The 23,938-nt window shown below is 31.1% G+C and overlaps 1 protein-coding gene across 7 annotated transcripts in view; it reads right to left on the bottom strand.

The window, feature by feature from the left end:
• The window catches only part of LOC143053927 (kinesin-like protein KIF13A), a 175,486-nt gene extending 152,658 nt beyond the window's left edge, over positions 1–22,828 (bottom strand). For all 7 annotated transcript variants that reach the window (XM_076226727.1, XM_076226730.1, XM_076226731.1 and 4 more), the window contains exons 1-2: positions 22,634–22,828; positions 1,793–1,853 (exon numbers count right to left, since the gene is read on the bottom strand). In XM_076226727.1, the coding sequence (XP_076082842.1) occupies positions 1,793–1,853; positions 22,634–22,688 (116 nt within the window). In that variant the 5' untranslated portion in view covers positions 22,689–22,828. The remainder of the gene's footprint in view (positions 1–1,792; positions 1,854–22,633) is intronic.
• Between the last annotated feature and the right edge of the window lie 1,110 nt (positions 22,829–23,938).

Below are 23,938 nucleotides of genomic sequence, written 5' to 3'. Positions count from 1 at the left end.
CAAACATTAACAACAATAGGTCACCGTAGTGCTCCTCTCAAACATAAACGAAAGACTGAAATCACTGCATATTGTACATTTGTATTTGATCTCATATCTACAGAAATAAGCTGTCAAACTTGTGGAAGATACCAAGCTTATCGGTTGGAACATCAGAAGCATGTTTTGTCTACATAAGACTCATCAATGCTAGATTCTAAACATTTACAAGCCAAATCAAATAGCAAGTTGAAGATTTAGAGCATTATACAATGTTATATAATTAAATCAAACTTTCAGAAAAGTTGTTTGAAATCATTTGTGTTAATTCCTTTCTGTAAATGATGCTTAAGTCAGTCAAATATAATAAATAGATTACAGTGACCTATTTTAATGATCTCTTACCTCAAAGTTAAAATATTTTTTTTTAAATGGGAAACATATATACATGATAAACATTATACAAAATTTGATAAAAAAATCAGTTTGTTAAATTATTTCACTCTGATGAAAACTTAAATGACCCAACCTATACAAAAGCATGAAATAAAATGTCATTAAAATCTAACCATCCCATTTTCCTATTTATGCTACAAAATTTTACTAGTTTTCATTTAAAATCATTTATGCTTGAAAAATTTGATAAACCATCAACGTGCTTCTCTGTTCAATATCACTAACTACTTCCATAAAAAGAATTATTTCAATATTATAAATCTTAGAAATAGACAAAAGAGATCTTACATGTGCCTATTAGAATTAGGTGTATCTGTACTACAAACAATTCTCATGCTGTTACAGAATTATTGTCAAGATGATCAAAGTTTCAATTCACAAATGAGCTCATAACATTGTGTCTATAAAGACAAATAAAAAAATTTAGATCAATTACTAATGATACAGTCGCCCACCATTATCAAAAGTACAGAAACTTAATATCCCCTAATAGCTACTCAACATGGATGAAAGGTCAAATTTATATATATGGTCTACAGAATGCAGATGGGTGGGGAAGGGGGAGAGAGATATTGCTTTAACATAAATTTAAAGAATGTTGTGGTGGCATTTATTTTCATCATTTCATGGATACAAATTTTCAAGGTTTAAGACAGGAGGAAATCTTCTTGGATATTTCCTTTTGGGGATTTTATAACCATCTTTTATTTGTTGTTTTCCTTTCACTAGGAAATCCACAAAAAATGGTATAATGATTCCCAGTACATTTGTTTTAAAAAAAAACACATTTTCTGAGCAACAACTTTATAATACAACATTTTCACTGGTGTAGGATGTAACTGTCTAAGTTTGGGATTGATGCAACAACCATGACTACAGGTTGCAATTCTGTAAATATTGACAATGCAATTTCCCATAGGAACTCCTTTTACGGCTAAAACTGTACCACTTTTACTATGAAGTTTTCAAAAAAAATTTATCCTAGAATTGAAAGTTCATATGCACCACAATTTTTTTCAAAGTTCAAAATATAGGGCTGTGTGGCATATTTTCAACGTTTATATGCCCAGAACTTCTCAAGAGTTTAAACTTACATTAATTTTCTTAACTTCCCCTACCTCAAATAAAAGGTTACCACAGATTTCAATGTAAACAATATGCACATATAAATTTACTGGTAACATTCCCAAGTAATATTTCTCTGTGAGATGGAACACAGAGAGCATAACTGGGAACCAGTATGTAAACAAAATTAATTTTCTATGAATATTCAAGATCTCCCCAAAAGAGGCGTTTTGAGAAACAGCTGTATTTATAAAGTCAACCTACAGATTGCCATGGTTTGATATAATCTTACCTGTAGAGAACAGTCTGTGTTGGTTCCATATCTATTACACATTTTGTAGACAGTTGTATCTCTGTAAAATAGGAGAAAACACAATAATAAAAACATTATTTTGAAATAACAAACAATAAACAAGAATGCATGTGTTGAATTGTCCAACCTTTTTTACTGATTATGAATTCTTTATTTTAAAAAAATCTGTTAGATCAATGACTTACCATAGGTTTTTGTTCCTATTGTTTTATGTTAGTTGTTTTTGAGCCAATTACAGATCTTTTGCTTCTGAATTTGGCAGTTTGTTCTCATGTAGTGCTGTTACACCACCCTTCCAGAGTAGGTGAGGGTTGAGGGCTCACAAACAAAGTTTGACTTTCCGCATTCTTTATGTAGATAATATAAGAAGATGTGGTATGAGTGCCAATGAGACAACTCTCTATCCAAGTCACAATTTGTAATGACTGCCTCTAGTTAGGAGTCTGTAGTTCTGTCATTGTCAATGGTTCATGTTTGTCAAATTTGCTTTTTGTAAATAGTTTTGTTATAAATCAGGCGTTATTAGTTTCCTTGATTTTCTTTTTTTATTGTCTAGGCATTTTTAAAGACATTAGATATGGATTTTTCTCATTGTTGAAAGCTGACATGCCTTTACATCCACCTCATTGGCAATCTTACCACATTTCCTTTCTTTTATTTTGTTCACCTTTCACCTTACAAGAGGTCATTGAACCGTGAACATGAGGACAATAGACATAAGCTTGATATACTATCACACAGGGAGCCATCAAGGTCTTCTATCCTGTGAAATATGTATCTTAATACAAAGAGTTATCACTGTATTTATTATATACTTTCTCCTAAAATCAATATAATTTGAGCCTTTGTAAAACAAATATATGTATAACTAATTAAATTGTTCAATCCAGAAACTGCTAAAATTCTAATAATCGCTAAGTTAAAATCTTTTTAAATATTTGATTTCCAAATAATGCAGCATCATAACACATTTGAAAATGGGTATAACATAAAATATCAATGACTGCGAAATCATTTGCATCATACTTTAAAACAGAGAAAAAGTATATATTTGTGTCGCTTTAAGTACTCAAGTTTATAGAGCCTGCAGCTTAATATTTCAATCTTTGATCTCCGTAAACAAAAAAAGAGTCAGTGTATACAAAAATTCATTGTACATGTCTCTGCAAGTACTAAAGGTTCTGGAGCCTGAAGCAAACTATTTCAATCTTTGATCTCTGTAGCAGTAAACATAATTCCCTTTAAGACAACAACCAGATCTCATCGTAGCACAATTTTAATACAATTAGCAAGAATCTTCGTAAATTAGTCTTTCTTTGAAGTACGGAATTATTTCAGAAGATATCAAAATCTTATTTCCCAGTATCCTGATTTATATCCACTCAATGATCAAAATTTCTTTCATCTTCATCATTTTAAATTAGTACTTCTAAATTATCAATACTATATATGTATAAGATTTCTAAACTTTTTTTTCCTATTCTTTTATGTGTGTTTATAGGAATTTAAAATCATCCTTCTATCTAGATCTGTAATGCATGTTTCTCTAATTTGTACATGATTTATCCTTTTCCTGACCCGTTGATTATTTTTATTTAATCAACGTGTGGTTTGTTTGATCTCTGAGTTCATTATTGATAAAAATTCAATTCCAGGCTTCAAATTTTCTTGTTTTTCTCTGAATTTCCTAATGTGGCATCACGAAAAAAAAAAGCGGCCATGCCTGATGACGTCACATAGAAAGAACACATATTTTGATTATTAAAGGCAAAATGTTGTCCAACAGGATAATGGTCCTGGTTATTATTGTTAAAAGCAGCAAATTCAGAAAAAATGTAAGCATTGTAACCTTAGGTGAAAAACAAGAATGTGTCCAAAGTACACGGATGCCCCACTCGCATCATCATTTTCCATGTTCAATGGACCGTGAAATTGGGTAAAAAATCTAATTTGGTCTTAAAAGTAAAAAGATCAACCAAAAGGGAACATGTGTACTAAGTTTCAAGTTGATTGGACTTCAGCTTCATCAAAAACTACCTTGACCAAAAACTTTAACCTGAAGTGGGACGAACGGACGGACGGAAGGACGCACAGACCAGAAAACATAATGCTCCTCTACTATCGTAGGTGGGGCATAAAAATGTAAGCATAGTAGCCAATGAAGGAATACACAATACTGTTTTCCTGTTAATTGTTACATTAAATAAGCTATAATACTGGTCCATTGTTAACTGACTGAAACTGATATATCATTATCTGATTTGGTATTATGTTGATTTTCATCTGTTCTTTGACAAATAATTTAAAGTGTTCACATCATTAAGTTTTAAGTTGATGTGACCAAAACTTCATTGCAAACTACCTTGACCTAAATATTCGACTTGAGAATTTGCTGATTTAATACTAATTTTCTTAATTCCTTTTTCTGTGATCAGTTGAATTGAGGCTAAAACCATAATTTGGGGTATAATTTTAAAAGTTCACACCAAAATTGACAGTTAAGCAATGGTCACAGTGTCAAAAAATAATAATTTACCAGTATATTCATGGTAAATTTTTTTTTTAATCCCAGACATACAAAGTAAATGAACAGACCAGAAATCAAAATGTCCCCCTTCGGAGGCTGGACATACATTTTTTTCATAATATGATACTTCAAATATGAAATTTGATTTCAATATTTTTTTTTTAAAGATTTATACATCAACTCAAACAAACTTTAGGACAAATTACCATCATGACCATTAGCTAAAACTTCTAACTTTATGTTCTTGTTTTAACTATTCTAAACCAGTATCTTAATTAACATAGACAGGTGAATGGACTTTAAAGGTTAAGTAAGGTCAATATTCATATGATCATTTACTTCCTTAAAATAGATAAAAACTGTCAATGAAGATTGTTTAAGATTGTTACAATGCAATGCTGTGTATAAGATCAAAAATGTTGGTCACCTAGAGAAAAAAATTTCCCTATAATTCTGAAAATTTAAGGACCAGATTTTTTTGGACTTCATTAATTTTGAAGAAAATTGTTTCCTATTTATCTGTCTTATATAAACAATAGAAAAAACCTTGAAATCTAATTTTTAGACATCCATAATTAGTTGCTATATACTGGCTTTGGAGTCATGGAACAAATGTAAATGAGAGCTATATATATATCCATTAATCTCTTACGTCAGGCTGCAAACTAAAAGCATTGCACATACATGTATGTAACAGGCATATTAAAGTAAAACCACTTTATTAATAATTTAAATGACAGGAAATGCCTGTACAAAGTCAACAATATGTCAGTTGTTGAACATTCATTTAATGTGTAAGAGCTTTTAATTTTGCCATTTGATGAGGGACTTTCTGAGTAAAACTTGGTATTTTCGTTATTTCCTTTTTACAGACTTTACCATTTGGTTATCTCCCATATTCAAGGTTACATACATCATACACACTGTAAACAAAGTTGTGCACAATGACCTTGGAAGATAAAACCTTATTTAGAACACAATCACATATTTTCTGAATGAAAAACAACTGAGGTAGCCTATTATAAACTGTTTGTTTCTGTGTTATTTGGTCTCTTGTGAAGGGTTGTCTCATTGGCAATCATACAACATCTTTTTTTATAAATACAAAAGTGCAAATATATATAGACTTACAATTCATTAAATGAGTGTCACTTCTGAATTCTAACACTAATATATTTTATATGTAACTAGTATTGATCTATTTACTTAAGAGGCATGCATTTACAAACTTAAAACCAAAGCAATCATAATGCTATATTTCCCTTTTAAAGCGAGATGCCAGTTGTTAATGATATCTATACAATCGATGGTCATACAAAACTATCGAAAGGCTCCAATTCAATTTGCAAGTAGTCACAACAAATTGATACAAAGAAGTGATTCCATACAATCAATGACCAATGGTCATACAAAACCATCAGAAGACTCACACCGATACAGAGACACGATGTCCATCAAGATACTACACAGACGAATGACATAGAAACAGTTCAAGTCAGAGAACCCAATCAATCAAATGTTTAGTATGCGTGATTGTACCAAAACAATCTGACGAACATTTCAATTCACCAAAAATGGAATAAATATATATATTCCACCGAGAGGCCTGATAAATTTTGTTCTCCAAAAAAACTCACATGCCATATCTGACCATTCAACCAAATTATCTTAATGTCATGTAATGTAAAATCTCTCGACAATAAATCCATATTTCGCATCTCAATACCATTATAACATGATATAACAAGTAGATTAAAAATGTTCTATAAATGAACTTTATTGATAGGATGTACAACTGCATTAATAGATCATATTTTTAATCATGTTTCTGATATAATACATGTTTGTATATTACTCTCATCATTGAAATGACTTGTATCATATTCATATTCAAGTTACTGATATATTCTACTTTTAGCATTGAAATGGCTTTTATTGTACAGTACCAATATAGTTGATACTGAACTTAACCAAATAAATGTGCAATATGGAATCATATTGCAGTCGGCGCAAATAATGCTTCAAATTAGTGATGTCATCAGAGACAAACATGTTCAAACAATTTTCAAGATATCAAAAGCTTTTAGAATGTATATTGGTCATATTGGTGAATAACCCTTGTAGTACAATATCTTTAACTCCAATGAAAGGAGAATGTGTCTGAGCCAGACACAAGTGTCCCTGCAGCTTAAATTTGATTATATGTGTGAAATACTTATTGGACAGACCAAAAGATGGAAGGAAGGAAGGATAGAAAGACAGCTGTAAGGGTTACGATAGAAAGATAGATAGACACTGACAGTTAAGGAGCTGGGGCATAAAAAGGTATTAATTCATGACAAATGATCTGGGAAAGAATTCTTTATTTTTAAAACATCCAGGATTTAGTGTTTATTTTTTCTAGGAATTGCATGGGGATGAAACCTCATGCTCTCCATTATCGCCACACCACCACACTGAACATGAATTAGGTTTTTTAAACTTGTAAGTTGTATTTTGATTGAAACGGTACGGCGAAAGCAAGAAAAGCAATCGAGTTGAGATGACCAATGATAATCTGTTTATCGCTATTTTACCTATGACGACGTTGTCAATTTCATAAGCAACGCCAGGTGCCTCCTTAGATTCTAGCGATAATTTTCCATCTCAAGCAATAGCATGATATGAATCAAAGAGCTGAAGAGCTCTGAAGGGAAAAGACAGCCATTGTTCCAATTTTTAGGGGGGTATCTTTTGATAGTCTACATACAAAGAATGAGCAAAAGAACAGCTAGATCATATAGAAAGGCTGACAATAATGAAACTAATTGTTGTTTATTGTTATTTCATTTCCTTAGTCAAGAATTCATCATAGAGACAATTTGGACCAATGAGATCTGCACCTTCTAAATCAAAACATTTGATTTAAGTTGGGAGTTAATTATCTAAAATTCAATTGAATTTAACAACTGCTACATTATATTTTAAAATTTTAATTATGTACAACTGAACGGCAGGCTAAGACTATTCTCAATTTTTTGTGACAATATTCTCAAGAAAGTGAGGACTGAAAAATCCGCTATTGAGTTTTAATTTTCCATTGATAAAGTTCCCAGTTACAACTCTCATCACAGGGATACATGTACTTATAAAATCAAATATGATTGATATAAAAGCTGTGTGAAGTTTGTTTCCAGATCCCACATTTTTATATATCTGTAAAATTCATGAATAAATAGCTTTAAACTACAAAAAGCAATATTTAAAAAAAAAATGAGAAAAAAAAATGACCACTACAATAATTATGTTGTTTTTTTAATTGATGACTACTTATCATATATACATTTTTAGTGTTCATATACATTAACTTTCATTTTAGTGGGTAATTACTCATCAATCGAGGTGCTCCTTAATTGGAGAAAGATTCTAAAAACATAACTTTACAGAAAGAATGAAAACTGCAGTTGCTCTCCCCAATCTCAATAGGTATAAACTACAAAAAGCAACATTTTTCTTTTCTTTAATTTTTTTTTAACCATTTCAATAATTATGTTGGTACACATTTTTTTTTATATTGAAGACTTCTTATCATATACTAAATGTCACATTTTAAATGTTCAGAAACATTTACTTTGATTTTAATGTAAAATTACTTATCAATTGAGGTGCTCCTGAATTGGAGGAAGATTCTAAAAACAGAACTTTACAGAAACAATGAAAACTGCCGTTTCTCTCCCCAATCTCATGTATCCCCATTGATATTGTTTACCGCGAAAGTTGACCTACATATTATCTGATTATAGCCTCAGATTCAAGCATTTCATGTTGGTGTGTGAATCATCTACACTACAGCAAACATCATTAGGTTTATATTTAACAAATACGGATTTTAAATTAGTATACAAGTATTGTGAATGATTTTTACAAAAGAATAAAGGATATCCCTGTGTAGTGTGGCATTCCAACAATGACGTCACTAGGTTAGATATATTTAGAATATTTCGTAATACTGATTTTTCCGGACTGTAAAAGAAACGTATATAGTGTAAGGGAAAGCTCAATATACGATAATTTCATGAGAAACAGAAGGGAAATGTGTAAAAAATGTATTTTAAGTCAATCTGTTCTCCTTGTCATCAATTTAAGTATGACATTTTGAGGGGGTTTCCAAACTATCAAAACAAAATGATTGACGTGAGGGAATGATACTCTGGCCAACCCCATTAGGGAATTGACGGCTTGAAGCCGTCTTTCCCCAAAAATTATCACAAAAAAAGATCAAAGAATGCACAAAATAGCAATAATAAAATTGAGAATGCAAATTGGGAATGTGTCAAAGAGACAACAACCCGACCATAGAACAGACTACAGCAGAAGGTCACCAATAGGTCTTCAACATGTTCAATGATTGTATATTAATATGACATTTCAAATCATTTCTAATGAGATTTCCTACACCTGAACTTTTAGATATCCACCTTTCAATCTAATTAATAAACATAGGACATTTACCTGATATGACATTCACATAAACCTACATAATACATTTTGTGAAGGACTGTGAAATATTGTTACAAAAATTCACACTCCCTCACATAAAACATGTTCAGTCTTCATGATAATCTTTTCAATCCACAAGCCCAAAAGCTCAAGTTTACAAAAATTTTAGTAGAATTTTGTTGCCTTGTGAAGAATTTTCAGATCCAAAAGACTCCAAATAGTAGAGATAGCCCAACTTCCGCATGTTCAGTAAAAATGTGATTCAGATAGTAAATTTCTTTTTATAAAAAAGTAAGCTCATAAACCATATTAATCAAATTTCTTTCTGGACTGATTTTAGGACTTAAGCTTGCAAATGTAACCAGTAAATAAGATTTTTATAATACCTGTGACCAACTACTTTTTTTAAAATTCAATTTTTCCTAAGAATCAGGGCTCACCCTACCAGGCGACTTGGGCGATCACTTAGCTTTGCCAGACCCTCAAAAGCGATAACAAGTCGCCCTGATGTTAACAATACTGGCTCTTCAGTTTTCTTGTACTTTTTAAAAATGTGAATTGATACGAACTTGTTGATCAACCTTTGTATCATAATATAATCAATGAATGCATACTGAGACAATACCATGATGGCCATGAATTATTATCTTTTCTAATCTTTTTTAACAAAAACATTAACTATCTGATCAATATCTACGTAACTTCTAGGCAAAAATGTATTTGTAAAATCTGACACTTTGTTTTGTAGATCTCAGAAAGAAGCAGAATTGAGAAAGTTTAACACGATAATATATACATGCAGTGTTCTCCCTAGGGTCTATTTAGCATCATGGTAATGTGATGGCAATGCTAATATATATATATTGCTTGACTGTGATGCTATCTAAAATGAAGATCTTATATGGTGTTATGGATGTGAAGCTATTTCTGGAAACAAATTATCCAGGTTTACCAGAATGCTTTTTGAACATTTGTGAAAGGAATACTCAGGTCATGTAAAAAAACATATTACGTATTTGAACTTGTCAGGCATTTTAGGATTGAATAATTTACATTGTACAATGTACATCACAAGAACAATCTAAAAGTCTGTCAATATTTGAGCATTTTAAAACTCAAATGTACAATGTGCTTTTACTTAAAATTGAGAACAGATTTTAATTTCGTTGATCTGCAAGCTCACCTGCTATGTGCTGGACTCAAACTCACAACCTCAGTGTACATGGTGTATATAACCATGATAACTGGCTAGTGACAGTAGCAGATCCAGGGGGAGGGGTTCTGGGGGTTGGACCCCCTTTTTGGGGGATGATCAATGCATTTATCCTTTATCCTGGGTTAGGAACCCCCACTTTTTAAAATGGCTGGGTCTGCCCTTGCATGATAAAGCAGTTGGACTATTTTGACCACTTAGCTACTGAGACCCCTCTTTGGTTTAAGAAGTTTTATACATGTTATATGCACTTCATCCAATAAAAACTGATTATTTTCCTCAACAGTTTTTTTTCCAGACAGTATAGATATCTGGTATAATAGCATTTAGAAATTCTAATCACAGAAACTTTTGGGAATATAAAATCATCTGTCTACCAATGTCAATAACCTTCTTTCAAACCAAAATAAAGAAAGTCATTATTATCTATTGTCTCAATCTGTTTTTTTACTGTCAAAACATCTCTGTGTACCATTTGCATAGTATGAAATCTACATGAAGTTTCTTTTCAGAAGTCTTGTGATCCATGTTACTGTGATGTACATGGACATTAAGATTTTTATTTTAGACATGTTACTAATATGAGATTTATTTCTTACATATATTTGTAATGTATCCAACATTTTAGTGATTTTTACAGCACATTAACCATTTTTTTACTCATCTCTGTGGCATAAGTTGAATAAACACTGAATTACATGTAGGAACATTTTAATGAATGACAAAATAGAGAAAGACTGATTTCCAAAAATCATGTCTCTTGTTGAAATTGAGTGTCTATTGGGGAAAAGGTGAAGTTTAAAAGACATGAGAAATGCATATACATGATATATGAAAGGAAGTCATTGATCCAAAATCAGCTGTTAGTCAGAGACAGTAAGTACAACGGTACTAAGATTGTTCACTCTAGATATTCATTATGTACATGTATAGGGATGAATAAAATATGAAATAGATGACCATCATTTGTGTTTATTTCTTTGTCTATCAACATTTCTTTTAAGAGAATAATCTATAACCAGATGCTCCGCAGGGCGTAGCTTTATACGACCGCAGAGGTTGAACCCTGAACGGTTAGGGCAAGTATGGACACAACATTCAAGTTGGATTCAGCTCTAAATTTGGATTGTGATTAAATAGTTGACACAGCATAGGTTTCTGACACAGAATGAATGTGTTCTAATGAACTTAAAATTTTTGTTTCTCTTAGAGCAATTCACTATGCTGTTGAATATTAATCCTCTCAAAAAAATGTTTGAAGAAATTTTCTTTTTTATTTATGAAATTTCAAATGAGAAAAATTGAACCCAATTTTTTTAATCACATCCCCCTTTCCCTTATTCCAAAACTAATCTCAATTAAAATTTCTAATGGAGTTTGCAACAATAACTACTCATTTAAATACATCATAAAATATTAAGATGTAAAAAAACTGCTTGTTATCACTGAATGGTAAAGATTATTTTAATTTATCAGTTGGTAGTAAAAAGTGAATATACATTGTATATTGTATATAACAAAGATTTAAGTTGATTCTGGACAAAGAAAGATAACTCCAATTAAAAAAAAATCTTGCTATTGCACAATATTTTGCAATTAGATATTTCTTGCTTACTATTATGGACAAAGAAAGATAACTCTAATTAAAAAAAAAATTGATATTTCACAATATTGTGCAATTAGATATTTCTTGCCATTGCGCAATACTGTGCAATTGAAAAGACTTGCTATTGCACAATACTTAATATAATAATTTTAGATCCTGATTTGGACCAACTTGAAAACTGGGCCCATAATAAAAAATCTAAGTACATTTTTGGATTCAGCATATCAAAGAACTTCAAGATTTCAATTTTTGTTAAAATCAGACTAAGTTTAATTTGGACCCTTTGGACTTTAGTGTAAACCAATTTGAAAACAGGACCAAAAATGAAGAATCTACATACACAGTTAGATTTGGTATATCAAAGAACCCCATTTATTCAATTTTTGATGAAATCAAACAAAGTTTAATTTTGGACCCCGATTTGGACCAACTTGAAAACTGGGCCAATAATCAAGAATCTAAGTACATTTTTAGATTCAGCATATCAAAGAACCTAACTGATTCATTTTTTGTCAAAATCAAACTAAGTTTAATTTTGGACCCTTTGGACCTTAATGTAGACCAATTTGAAAACGGGACCAAAAGTTAAGAATCTACATACACAGTCATGACAGTTAGATTCAGCATATCAAAGAACCCCAATTATTCAATTTTGATGAAATCAAACAAAAGTTTAATTTTGGACCCTTTGGGCCCCTTATTATGTTGGGACCAAAACTCCCAAAATCAAACCCAACCTTTCTTTTATGGTCATAAACCTTGTGTTTAAATTTCATAGATTTCTATTTACTTATACTAACGTTATGGTGCGAAAACCAAGAAAAATGCTTATTTGGGTCCCTTTTTGGCCCCTAATTCCTAAACTGTTGGGACCTAAACTCCCAAAATCAATACCAACCTTCCTTTTGTAGTCATTAACATTGTGTTTAAATTTCATTGATTTCTATTTACTTAAACTAATGTTATTGTGCGAAAACCAAGAATAATGCTTATTTGGGCCCCTTTTTGGCCCCTAATTCCTAAACTGTTGAGACCAAAACTCCCAAAATCAATCCCAACCGTTCTTTTGTGGTCATAAACCTTGTGTCAAAATTTCATAGATTTCTATTAACTTAAACTAAAGTTATAGTGCGAAAACCAAGAAAATGCTTATTTGGGCCCTTTTTGGCCCCTAATTCCTAAAATGTTGGGACCAAAACTCCCAAAATCAATACCAACCTTCCTTTTGTGGTCATAAACCTTGTGTTAAAATTTCATAGATTTCCATTCACTTTTACTAAAGTTAGAGTGCGAAAACTAAAAGTATTCGGACGCCGGACGACGACGACGACGACGACGCCGACGTGATAGCAATATACGACGAAAATTTTTTCAAAATTTGCGGTCGTATAAAAATGTAGTTATTTTTCTTTCCATTACAGAACACCGCCTTTTTTATGGACAATATATGCATTTGAATGGGCCTGGGACATATAGTTGGAACACCCCCTTTTATCCTGGGTTGGAAACCCCCTTTTCAAAATGGCTGGATCTGCAGCTGAAACATGTACATGTACAACAAATGTATGTTACATACATGTATAAATAAACATTTCACATGATCTCTTTAAGCCTGTACAAAGCATGTGTGTCGAGCTACATTAAAACAGTACAGCCTTAACTATTGATTTCTTCCATCTTTAACACTTTCAAACGTACAACTGCAACATGTATCATTAATCAAAATTCTCCAGAGACACGTCAAATAGACACGTCATGTCATGCTGCATGAGGATCAGAATAAGCTCAATCAAGTGTCATGGCAGCTCAATATCGAATAATGCAGCAACATACATAGTCAATATGCATAATGGGAACCTTCTCTACTGGTATTTACAATGTAAAATAGATACAAACATCTAGTTAAACTGAAATGTTCATGACTTCCAAATGGTTTATATGAAAAGAACCACTGGTACATATGTAGGTAAAATGTTTTGTTTTAATAATTTACATGGAATTTATTACATACACCACATCTTCCTATATCTATGTATAAGGGAATGTTCTTGTCTGTATAAGTGCTTCATTAAATGTGTTAAGAGTACTAGTAGGCATGACAAATAAGAGTAGAAGGGAAGACGAGAAAGATATTTTTTAGCCAAACAAATGCATCCTGACTGGTAAACATTTACATATATACATATTTTAATTCAGTTTTACTATAGGATTAAACACATTTTTTCTAGAGGTTATTGATGTGTAAACCGGGGCGATTTACTCACAAACTGAATAAAAGTCCGAAGGAGGACTTTTATGTAAAGTTTGTGAGTAAGAGACCCGGTTTACACATCAATAACCTCTAGAAAAAATGTGTTTAATCCTTATAATTCTTCAGCCAAACATACGCCATTTTTAATTTACATTATTTGGTTGACGGCTACTATATTTACCATCAAAAGCACAATGGCATGTCGTAACTAAGGAGTACGCCGCCATCTTGACTTTCTAAAAACCATAAATGTCCGATAAATGCAACAGAAACTCAAATGAAATAGCACCTACCTCAAAAACTTCATTTTAATTAGATATTATTCGAATTTGAAGCGTACACGTTACGAAATAATCTTTCCCTTGAAAACTTTCATTCGTGTGACGTCGTGTTTTGCCATGACGTAAATTCGCCAAATCCTTCATGAAATTTCGCGGAATTTTATTAAAATTTTATTTTTATACATTTTCGAAGCTTTAGGGCAGTTATTTTCTTTCTTTTTTTTATATATATATATGTATTAGAATAGAAACAACTGCTATGTAATTGTTTTATAATCTCAATTTGCTGAAAATCCCAGTATCCTAGCAAGAATGTGTATCGCGCATGAATAGATTACGAAAGTAGTTTCGGAAACATGGTTTATCGAAGTGTAAACCAAGATAAATATTCTAATTGACCAATCCAATTTAAGTATTTATAGATATGCAAATGATATAAGAATTATATACATGTACATTGTACATGTACAGTAATGTACATGTACAGTACAATACATGTAAATGCAATGTTCTCAGTAAGGTTTCTTGCAGGAAAGTCAATGGAATTGTCATTTTTAGTCAAATGTTATTGCTACATAATTTATTTTTTAAATCTCTATCCTAAAGTAGAGTACAAGTAAATCAAATCAAGTTTACATTAAGTTAAGTTTTTGAGACTTACATTGTAAACAGTTAAATCAAAATATAGAGGCTACATTTTTTGTACATGTACCTTGACAACATTTACACATCTTTGAACTCTCCAGTTTTGGAGGTGATGAGTTGACAGAACGAGTACAGATTTTCAAGCATTCAGGACTCATGGACATGTCTTCGAGAAACCCCTGACATATCTCTGTTATTAAAACGAAGATAGCATGACGACTTTCATTTCCACTTTCAACATTGAGTAATATTGACACATAATTTGATTGCTTACAACATATACATGAACATATAACATGTACATGAACATATACAATGTACATGTTCATGTTGTGTATCTAGTGTAAAAATATTTGTAAAAAAACAATTTCTCAATATTGTGAAGCATTCTCCATGCTTCAAATTCATGGAAAAAAATATTCAAATTCAAATAACAGCCTCAAAATTAGAAACCAGATTGTCCATCCTACATATCTATAGATAAATTCAACTTGATAGCCTTTCACACACATACATGTACAACCTTCAAGAGTTTGTGGAAATTAATTCCAGAAGAAGTATCATACATTTTGTACATTATACATGTACTTTAACATGTAAAATATATCCATATTACAATTAAGAAATATAATTTTGAAAATAAAATTGTAAATTCCAAGTTGTAAGTTCATCTTGAATACAAGCTTAAAGGGAAACTTCGCAAAAAAATCAAAAATTGATATTATGTTCATTCTGTATAAAAATGTTCAAATTCATAGATATTAAAGTTTTATTCCGCTAGATAAGCGATCACCATCGATTTTAAATTTAGAGTATCAATTCTCCGAGATCCGCCATCTTGTCTTCTTTCCCGATGAATAAAAACGATATGTCTATAAACCACAAAGAAACAAAACTACAGTAACCGATGTAGTCGTAATTGCGTGTCGATATCTTGTCAATCGTACGCTTGTTTAATACGACTAACTAACTTGATACGGAAAATATTCTTACTTTTTTTAAATTACCATGGTCTGTTGTTTTTAAACTGTTGATATTGGAATTAGGTGAAAAGTCAAAGTTGAAATCATAAATAAGTGTTCCGTGAAAATTGTTTTCGAAAATCTAATTTGTTCATAATTCTTTAAAGTAATAAACTTTTTTCAAATATATTTTGATCTTCCCTTATCTGATCACAAGCATGGCTAAAGGTATTACTTCCAAAGGTATTGTGAGGGGTGTGAGGTGACACGTCCAGGTATTCAAGCGATTTCCTGTCGGGCTTGCAAGTTCATGCATCGTTTCACTTCTGCAGGTATTGATCAGTGTACACGGCTGATAACTTATAACTTATAACTTTCCATTTTGAACTATCAGATGTATAATATACAACTCTGTCTTACTTGTCATTACTAAACTCATACGCTTGTTTATAAATAACAGTTCTGGTGTAAAGAATATAATTCATAATATATAAATAATACCCAAAAAATAAGATTTGATGAAATTAAAATCTATTTAAATATTTTTTCCAAGGGTGAATTTGGGAAAATGTAATATATAGTCATTGTCAATAGTGAAGGACAGATTGGAACAGACCAGAAATATTGATTTAAAAAAATGTACGCACTTGCCGACGATTCGTTTATACGACTGGATATAAAGTTACGGAACTATAGCGCAATTTAAAATATATACGTGTATACATTGAACATAAGAAAAAAACATATATTTTGAATAAATAGGGGTAAAAGTGTTGTAAATAGACTAGCCAACGTATGCCAACAGTATGTAATCATCGAATGTCGATAGACTACAGTTGTATACCAAAAGAAGAAGAGAACCAATTTGATTTAAATACAGGTCGATGTATAACTTTTGCTTTGGTTCATTGAAGCTGTGGACCTAGGAAAATCACAGATTTATATTTCAATAAGATTGTTCTCAAACAAAGGAAGGAATTCGTCATCACAATTGTTATATATGCCACTGGACGAACACTAATTATCCCCAGGGGATGTGAATATTTTGCTGGGAAACTTTTGAGTATCAAAGTTTCAAATTAATTTCGGGATTTATTTTCTTTCTTGGTATTCAATAACCGAAAAAAGAATAAATTACTTGTTCGCTAAATAGGGATATTCTTGTCAGATAAAAGAATTTTAGTTATATTTAAAAAATAGGGAAATATGACATTAAATTGGTTCTGTCTTTTTTTAAACATCGTTAAAACGATGTGTGTCTAAGGTGAACGCCACAAGAACCCTGTAATACTAGTACGAGAGTATAGCATGTAAACATTCCTTCTCAATAATATGGTTGTATTGGAAAACTTTTCATACAGATTGACAACTCATTGTCCGATATGCATGTAATATTTACCACATGACGCCCATAGTTCTTTCTACCATCATCACCTTATTCCTTGATATTGCTGTAAACATCGATGGTTCACACCCAAACAAAATGGGAGTAATGAACCTTCAGAGCTTCTCCGTGTTATACACTTGTGAAATATATAGACGAAATTTCTGTATTGAAATGAATCTACATCTCACAAACAGGATTTTCAAATAACGATTTTGAGTAATCACCTTACAAACCAATATAAACGTATGGCAAGATATAACCATGAAGGAATTTAGTTTTTGTCAGAACTCATCACTATATCATAAACGTATACGTATATATATGCATACAGTTTCAAATATCAAGAACAAGCGTTCGATGTCGATAGTCTGTTCTCTAACTGTTCAGAGTTAGACATGTCACTTGTTCATTCTTGGAAGCCTTCATATTCCCCGTCTAACGATGGGAACTCTTTCTGATTGTGTTGATTATAAATGCTTGTATGGTAATTCTGTCGTTTATCTGTACAAGCGGTTGCATTTCCTCTCCTTTCCCAACAAACAAACGAACGAAACGCAACTAGTCTGATTTCTCTGGAGCTCATCCTCAATGGCTCTTATACGTCAGGAAACTTACATGTATACTAATAATGATTGTTTCATGAACAACGATGTATGAACGAACTATTATAAATTCGTCAATATCTGTAATGCATGACTAAAGTATAACTTTTATTACAACTACTGTATTACTTATTTGGATTAATGACGGCTATCATGTTCAACATTGCACAACTATTATCATAGAATTTTAAAAAAAATCCTCAAAAATCCTCAAAAGATATAATGCCTTAGCTTAGATAATTAGTATTCTTTTCACAAAAAGTTCGTGTAAATGATTGTCAAATGAATTTAATTATGTAAGAATAAAATGTTAAAAAGAAACTAAAAAAAAATTATGCATGTTGTATGTTGTATTTTTTTGTCAATTAAAAACTTTAAAATTGCAATAGTTTTATTAGCATTTAAACACAGCCAGATTTGAATACAAGTTAAGAAATTCCGGTAAAGTCAATGATATCAAACAGATGTACAATGGTATATCAAATTGGGTAATATTGCATTTAGTTTTTATTAAAGATTAAAACTACTATTTTTTGCTTCATATTTGAATCTTTACGCCAATTGCCGCTAAGAAAGTAATCAAAAATTGTTTCCTTTTATTTTTATACACTTTCGGAATTACGAATCTGAATTTTATTTTCAATTAATTTACACAATTTAATTATTGTATCTTTATTCTCATCGTGTATTTAATCTTAGTGTATTAACATCATGACAGCATATACTCTAATCCTTTCTATTTATCCTTTCCAAATAACAACATTTATACCTGTGTACGCTTGAACTCACACCTGCGGCTAAATAGCTACAAGGTAAACGAATTGACCTCAAGCCGAGAAATATACAGTGACCTTTACAAAATAATATACACACTCTGCTCACACATTAGTTGCATTGAAATGATTATCAAAACAATAACGGTAAATAGAACTGAAATATTTTCAGTTCAATATCAGTAAAAATGTTCAATAAATATTTTATGAAAAAAATCTCAACAATAATTAATTAAATTTATTCAAAAACATTTACTAGAGATAATTTTATAGGAGTTTAATTCAATCAATACAAAACGGTATATATATATGCATATTCACTTTCGTTCATTCTTATATTGTGGTTTATAACTTCGACCATTCGTCAGCTGTGCGCTTTTAATTGCGTATATTGTCGATAAGCTATAAGAGTTAAACAGATTTTATTTTTTCCCAGAATTCAATAAATCGGGCTAATACGTCACGACCCACTCGAGAATTCAACCAAAAAAGTTACAAATACTTGATTTTCTCCGTTATTAGAAGGAATATAAATTTAAAACTTTGCAAATGTGTTTTTTATGTTAAGATGAACATAATTAGATGATAAGTAAAAAATCGCGGAATTTCCCTTTAAGAAGTCTTCAACATTTACAACTAATCCAACATCCCAGGTCAATAAAATGTTCTTAAGAAGAGGCTATCACCCATATATGGACCATAATTTGCTACTGGGCTCCGTTTCCTATAACTATAGTGATAAAATTTGAATTACTGTAAGAAAAGTTGTAACTACATCTAAAGATGCCCTTATTTTTATTAACATACAAGTGTATGCTACTCTTCCCTAGAAAAAAAATTGAAATATACGAATTTCAAAGATTCTACAACCGTATTTTTGTGTCGTTTCTCGCGTTACTTTTTGCTTCCGAAGAGCATAACGCTGACTGATTTATAGATAATCGTCACCGGCAAATTCGTAACTTTTGCTTTCAAATAACAAAGAACATCGACCAATAAGAATAGTGAGAAAAAAATGCCGAGAACAATAAGTATTTATGTAGCAGATGTAAGAACAGTGGCGTGATTTTTGTGTCCGACTTCGTAACGGAAATTTTAGATGATGTAATCTGCTTTGTTGTAATAGAATTCTTAAAAACAATATGCAAATATGAACTCTCGCGAGATGTTCAAACAGGTAAATCACAGATGATTTACATTCTTGTTTTGATCTTCGTAATAATTAAGTAAGAAAATGACGTTATCGTTATGCGTTACATTTCACACGAAACAGAAGTCCAGTTATTTATTAAAATTGTTTTTGTCCTTAAGTTCTAATCATTTCCGGTCATACGTGAAACATGTGACTAACATGTGATCACGCCCTTACAGCCAGACATACGATATACTAGTTCTAAACATTGTTTTTGTTTCCAACGGGATGTTAGCACACATAATCTGTAGACTTGTTTCGACTTGTTTAAAAAAGGAAAATACAATTTTCAAAGAGATTGCACCGGGGGTCTATTATTATTCCTATGTGCATAATGTTACATACGATCTTGTGTGAAAATAAATGCCCAATGACTTGACAAAATCGATTTCAAATTTGACCGACGTTTAAACACACTACGTTTCCCAATAACGATGTAAAGGGTCCTTGGAAAATTCAATCGAAATTACGTCTCTTATCATGGTGCCGATGTTCGTTGGATTGATTTTGCTTCAGCAGTAAATATTACTGGATATTTTAGGTGAATAAAGATAATTAAATGAAAAATGCATGTTAATATACCGTTACACTAGGAATGTACAACGTTGGTAACTTTGTCACAATTTTTAATTATTATTCATGTTCTGCAAACACTTTTCAGAAACGCAATAAACTTGTCAAAGGAAAAGTAAACTTTTACCAGGCATGACTTGAAAGGAAGTACTTTATTGATTTTAGCCCACTAAAGTAGGTTAAAATGTGGAAACCATGTAGATGGTGTACAGGTCACAAATATCACATGGTGCCTATTTTAAAGATTTTAATTCCAAGTTAAAAGTTTTTTTCTTTACTGGATTTAAAGAATTTTACATTGCCAATGATTTGGAATAAATTTTATATAACTGGAATTTCAAAACCAAATATAAATATATTTTTTTGGCCAAAACATCAAGATACAACGATTATGGTATCCTGTATCAATGAAGAAAATATGGAAAATTCTGAATAAATTGTACTAATTGTTTTCAAAACAAGCACATATTTAGGAGTTTTATAATACTGTTACATTTAAGATGGATTTTAAGAAAAAGTATACTGTTCAGATTATTTTAAGCAGATTTTGCAATAAAATAAAACTAAAAAAATGCTTTCGGTTTCTTATGGTTTCCTGTCACGTTTAAAAAAAACTTTAATATAACATTGAAAATAGATTTTAAATATTAACATGAAGCAAGTAACACTAGTAATGGTGTTTATTTATGCCTTTTGAATTATATTGTGCAAAATAAAGAAAATAAAGATTGGTTTCCTGTTTGGTTTCCTGTCACGTAAACGGTGAATCAAAATGTATTAATTTTTTCTCGAAAAACTCAATTGTTCCATTCATACTATTCTAACACCAACACAACCCACAAAATAAAAGTTAAAATTTTAGAACTTATAAAAAAGGATACAAAAAGAAACCAAAGGCCGAATACCAAATTATGGTCCATATATGAATTTTAAAAAAGTTTTGAAAAGACTGATTTTCAGACTTCTTAATCAAAAATATATCATGAAGACTATCCTGACTGGTAGCAGTTAAAAGCAAGAAAGAATTTGGTGGCAAGCTTGAGAAACAGCAATTGTTTGATTTTTATAAATATATGGAACCCTCATACATGTATAGAACTTTATTATATTTAACATGTTAAGCATGTTAAGTGTTTCGTTAACAAAATTAAGAAGGGCACTTCATTCTTTCCTTAAAACCTTAATCCAACAGGAAGTTGTCTATGAACTGTTTCCTATGAACTTTTTTTTTATGAGTAAATATGCATTACACAGTGTTGACATTTGTTGTTCCTAAGATAATCTTATCAGCAGAATTAATTACAATATACATGATATACAAATGTATTAACATGATTAATTCACTTGAAAGTGTTAATTAATGGGTACATGTAAATAACTTACAATCTACATCATGTTTTATCTGTATTTAAGAGTTATTGCCAATACATGTATAAAGTATCATATATTTGTAATCATGGTAATTGGATTAAAACTGATTTGCAACATAGTTTTTTTTATTAAGGTCAAAAGATGAAGATACAGGGTGTTTTTTTTCACATTTTGGAAAATAACATGTTTTTTTTCTCACAAGGTTAAAATAGGTTGTGGCCCAAGTAAAAAGTTTAAAATATAATTTAAATCATTTTTGATAAATAAATATGTAATGGTGTTTAGATACACTTTGAATCTAATAATATTGACTTAATCTGCTTAAGCAATAAAACATGAATTTCTTTAATTATATTCAAAAATCTACTAAAATATTATCATTGATTATAATATCAAATTAATGTTAAATTTAAATAAATTAATTGAGAATGGATTTGTGCTTTTGCTCACAATTTAATAACCAACTTAAAAAAAAGTTTTATTAAAGTTACATTATTATCTCTTTAAATATCTTCAAATAAAATGTAGTACCTATTGCAATGATACATGTTTCTGACCCCTCCCCCAAATAATAACAATTTCACAAACAATGTTTTATTTAATAATTAATTTATTAACTGTTTTATATTTATATACAGGTATATATTCTTTCCTACACTTTAAGTGCATGACAGGATATTAAACATAATAAGTTGTAACATTGACCAGTGCCTGTGTCAAATGTCAATCAAGTCTGGGAAGGTGTATTTGGTGATGTGTATTGCCGAAAAACGTGGTCACCTAGCTACATCTCGTATTTAAACGAGTGTTTTAGCCATTTAAGCTTATTTTTCTATAGTATATCAACTGTACATATATGTGCACCAATCAATTTGCAGTGACAACCCATAATGAGAAGAATATACCTCTTTGTAAATAGAATACACATCGTGTGTCTAGTTTGTTTACAATAACCTACCTCTGCGATTAAAGGGTCGCACTCTAACCGCTACACGCACTTTATCGGTACTCATTATATCCGGATCAACACTTAATTATATATATCAGATAATTAACCCGTAAAATAAGATGTGGTTGATAAGAAACACATGTTTAGAACTAATTATTTCCTTCCTAACCACTTAACATTCACTTCTTTCGCCATTTTGCATGTTCTTACATCCGGGTATTTCGTCATGAATCACACCAACTTCCGGTGTCCGTCTCAAAAGCTGCAATGAATTGGGGGACTTTTTCAAAACATGTAAAGGGGTCTGGAGCTCAAGCTCAACCTATTTATATATATATATTTGATTTTTCAAATAGCATTTATTTTACCTTTGGTCGACTCAGGCTTGAATATGAAAAATCAGATGGTTTTTGTATAAATGGTATATCGCCTTGAATTGGCCGCACTTCGTGTTCACTCTCACATTTATGTTTGTTTATTCTTTAGTTTTCTATGTTGTGTCATATGTGCTGTTGTTTGTTTGTCTTTTTCATATTTAGCCATGCGCTTTCAGTTTGTTTTAGATTTATGAGTTTGACCGTCCATTTGGTATATTTCGTCCCTCTTTTATATATGTTAGTTATTATCATGACACACAACATATTTTTCAGTAAAAATTAAGACTGAACACAAGTGTCGCCACTTCAATTTTAGACAAAAACATAACCCAATGAGTGCTGCGTCTTATGCAGTCAGTGTTCCCCTTTTCATATCCTATTCATTTGTTGTTTGGTCTGTGCGTCTGTTCGTGCGTGCGTTCGTCAGTCTGCCTGTCCCGCTTCAGGTTAAATTAAGTTCTTGATTGAAGTTTTTGATTAAAGTTTTTGGTCAAAGTAGTTGAAGTTGAAGTCCCAATTATCTTGAAACGTAGTACAAATGTTCCCTATGATATGACCTTTCTAATTTTAATGCCAAATTAGAGTTTTGAACCCAATTTCACGGTCCACTGAACATAGAAAATGATAGTGCGACTTGGGCATCCGTGTACAATGGACATATTCTTGTTTATCAAAATTTCGCAATCCGCCACTGAAGTGGTGTGAATAAATGGGTTTTTTTTCTATCTATTTGGTTGAGTGTGAGACTAGAATTAAGGTGACTGCAAAAAAATGCGGACGAGGTGCTTGACGCCTCCTAAAATTTATCTCCTGTTATTCTAGTTCTGTGTCCAGCAGCCGACATTTTCTTTCTTGAACCAACGCGATTTTAGACAGGTGCTTGTGATTTCTCAATTTTTTTAGGTAAACTCAACAAGGTCATGAAGGTTGAGGACGA

The sequence above is a fragment of the Mytilus galloprovincialis genome, chromosome 12 (assembly GCF_965363235.1).
Source record: "Mytilus galloprovincialis chromosome 12, xbMytGall1.hap1.1, whole genome shotgun sequence".
Classification (NCBI taxonomy): domain Eukaryota; kingdom Metazoa; phylum Mollusca; class Bivalvia; order Mytilida; family Mytilidae; genus Mytilus; species Mytilus galloprovincialis.
This window is presented reverse-complemented; position numbering and strand designations above follow the sequence as displayed.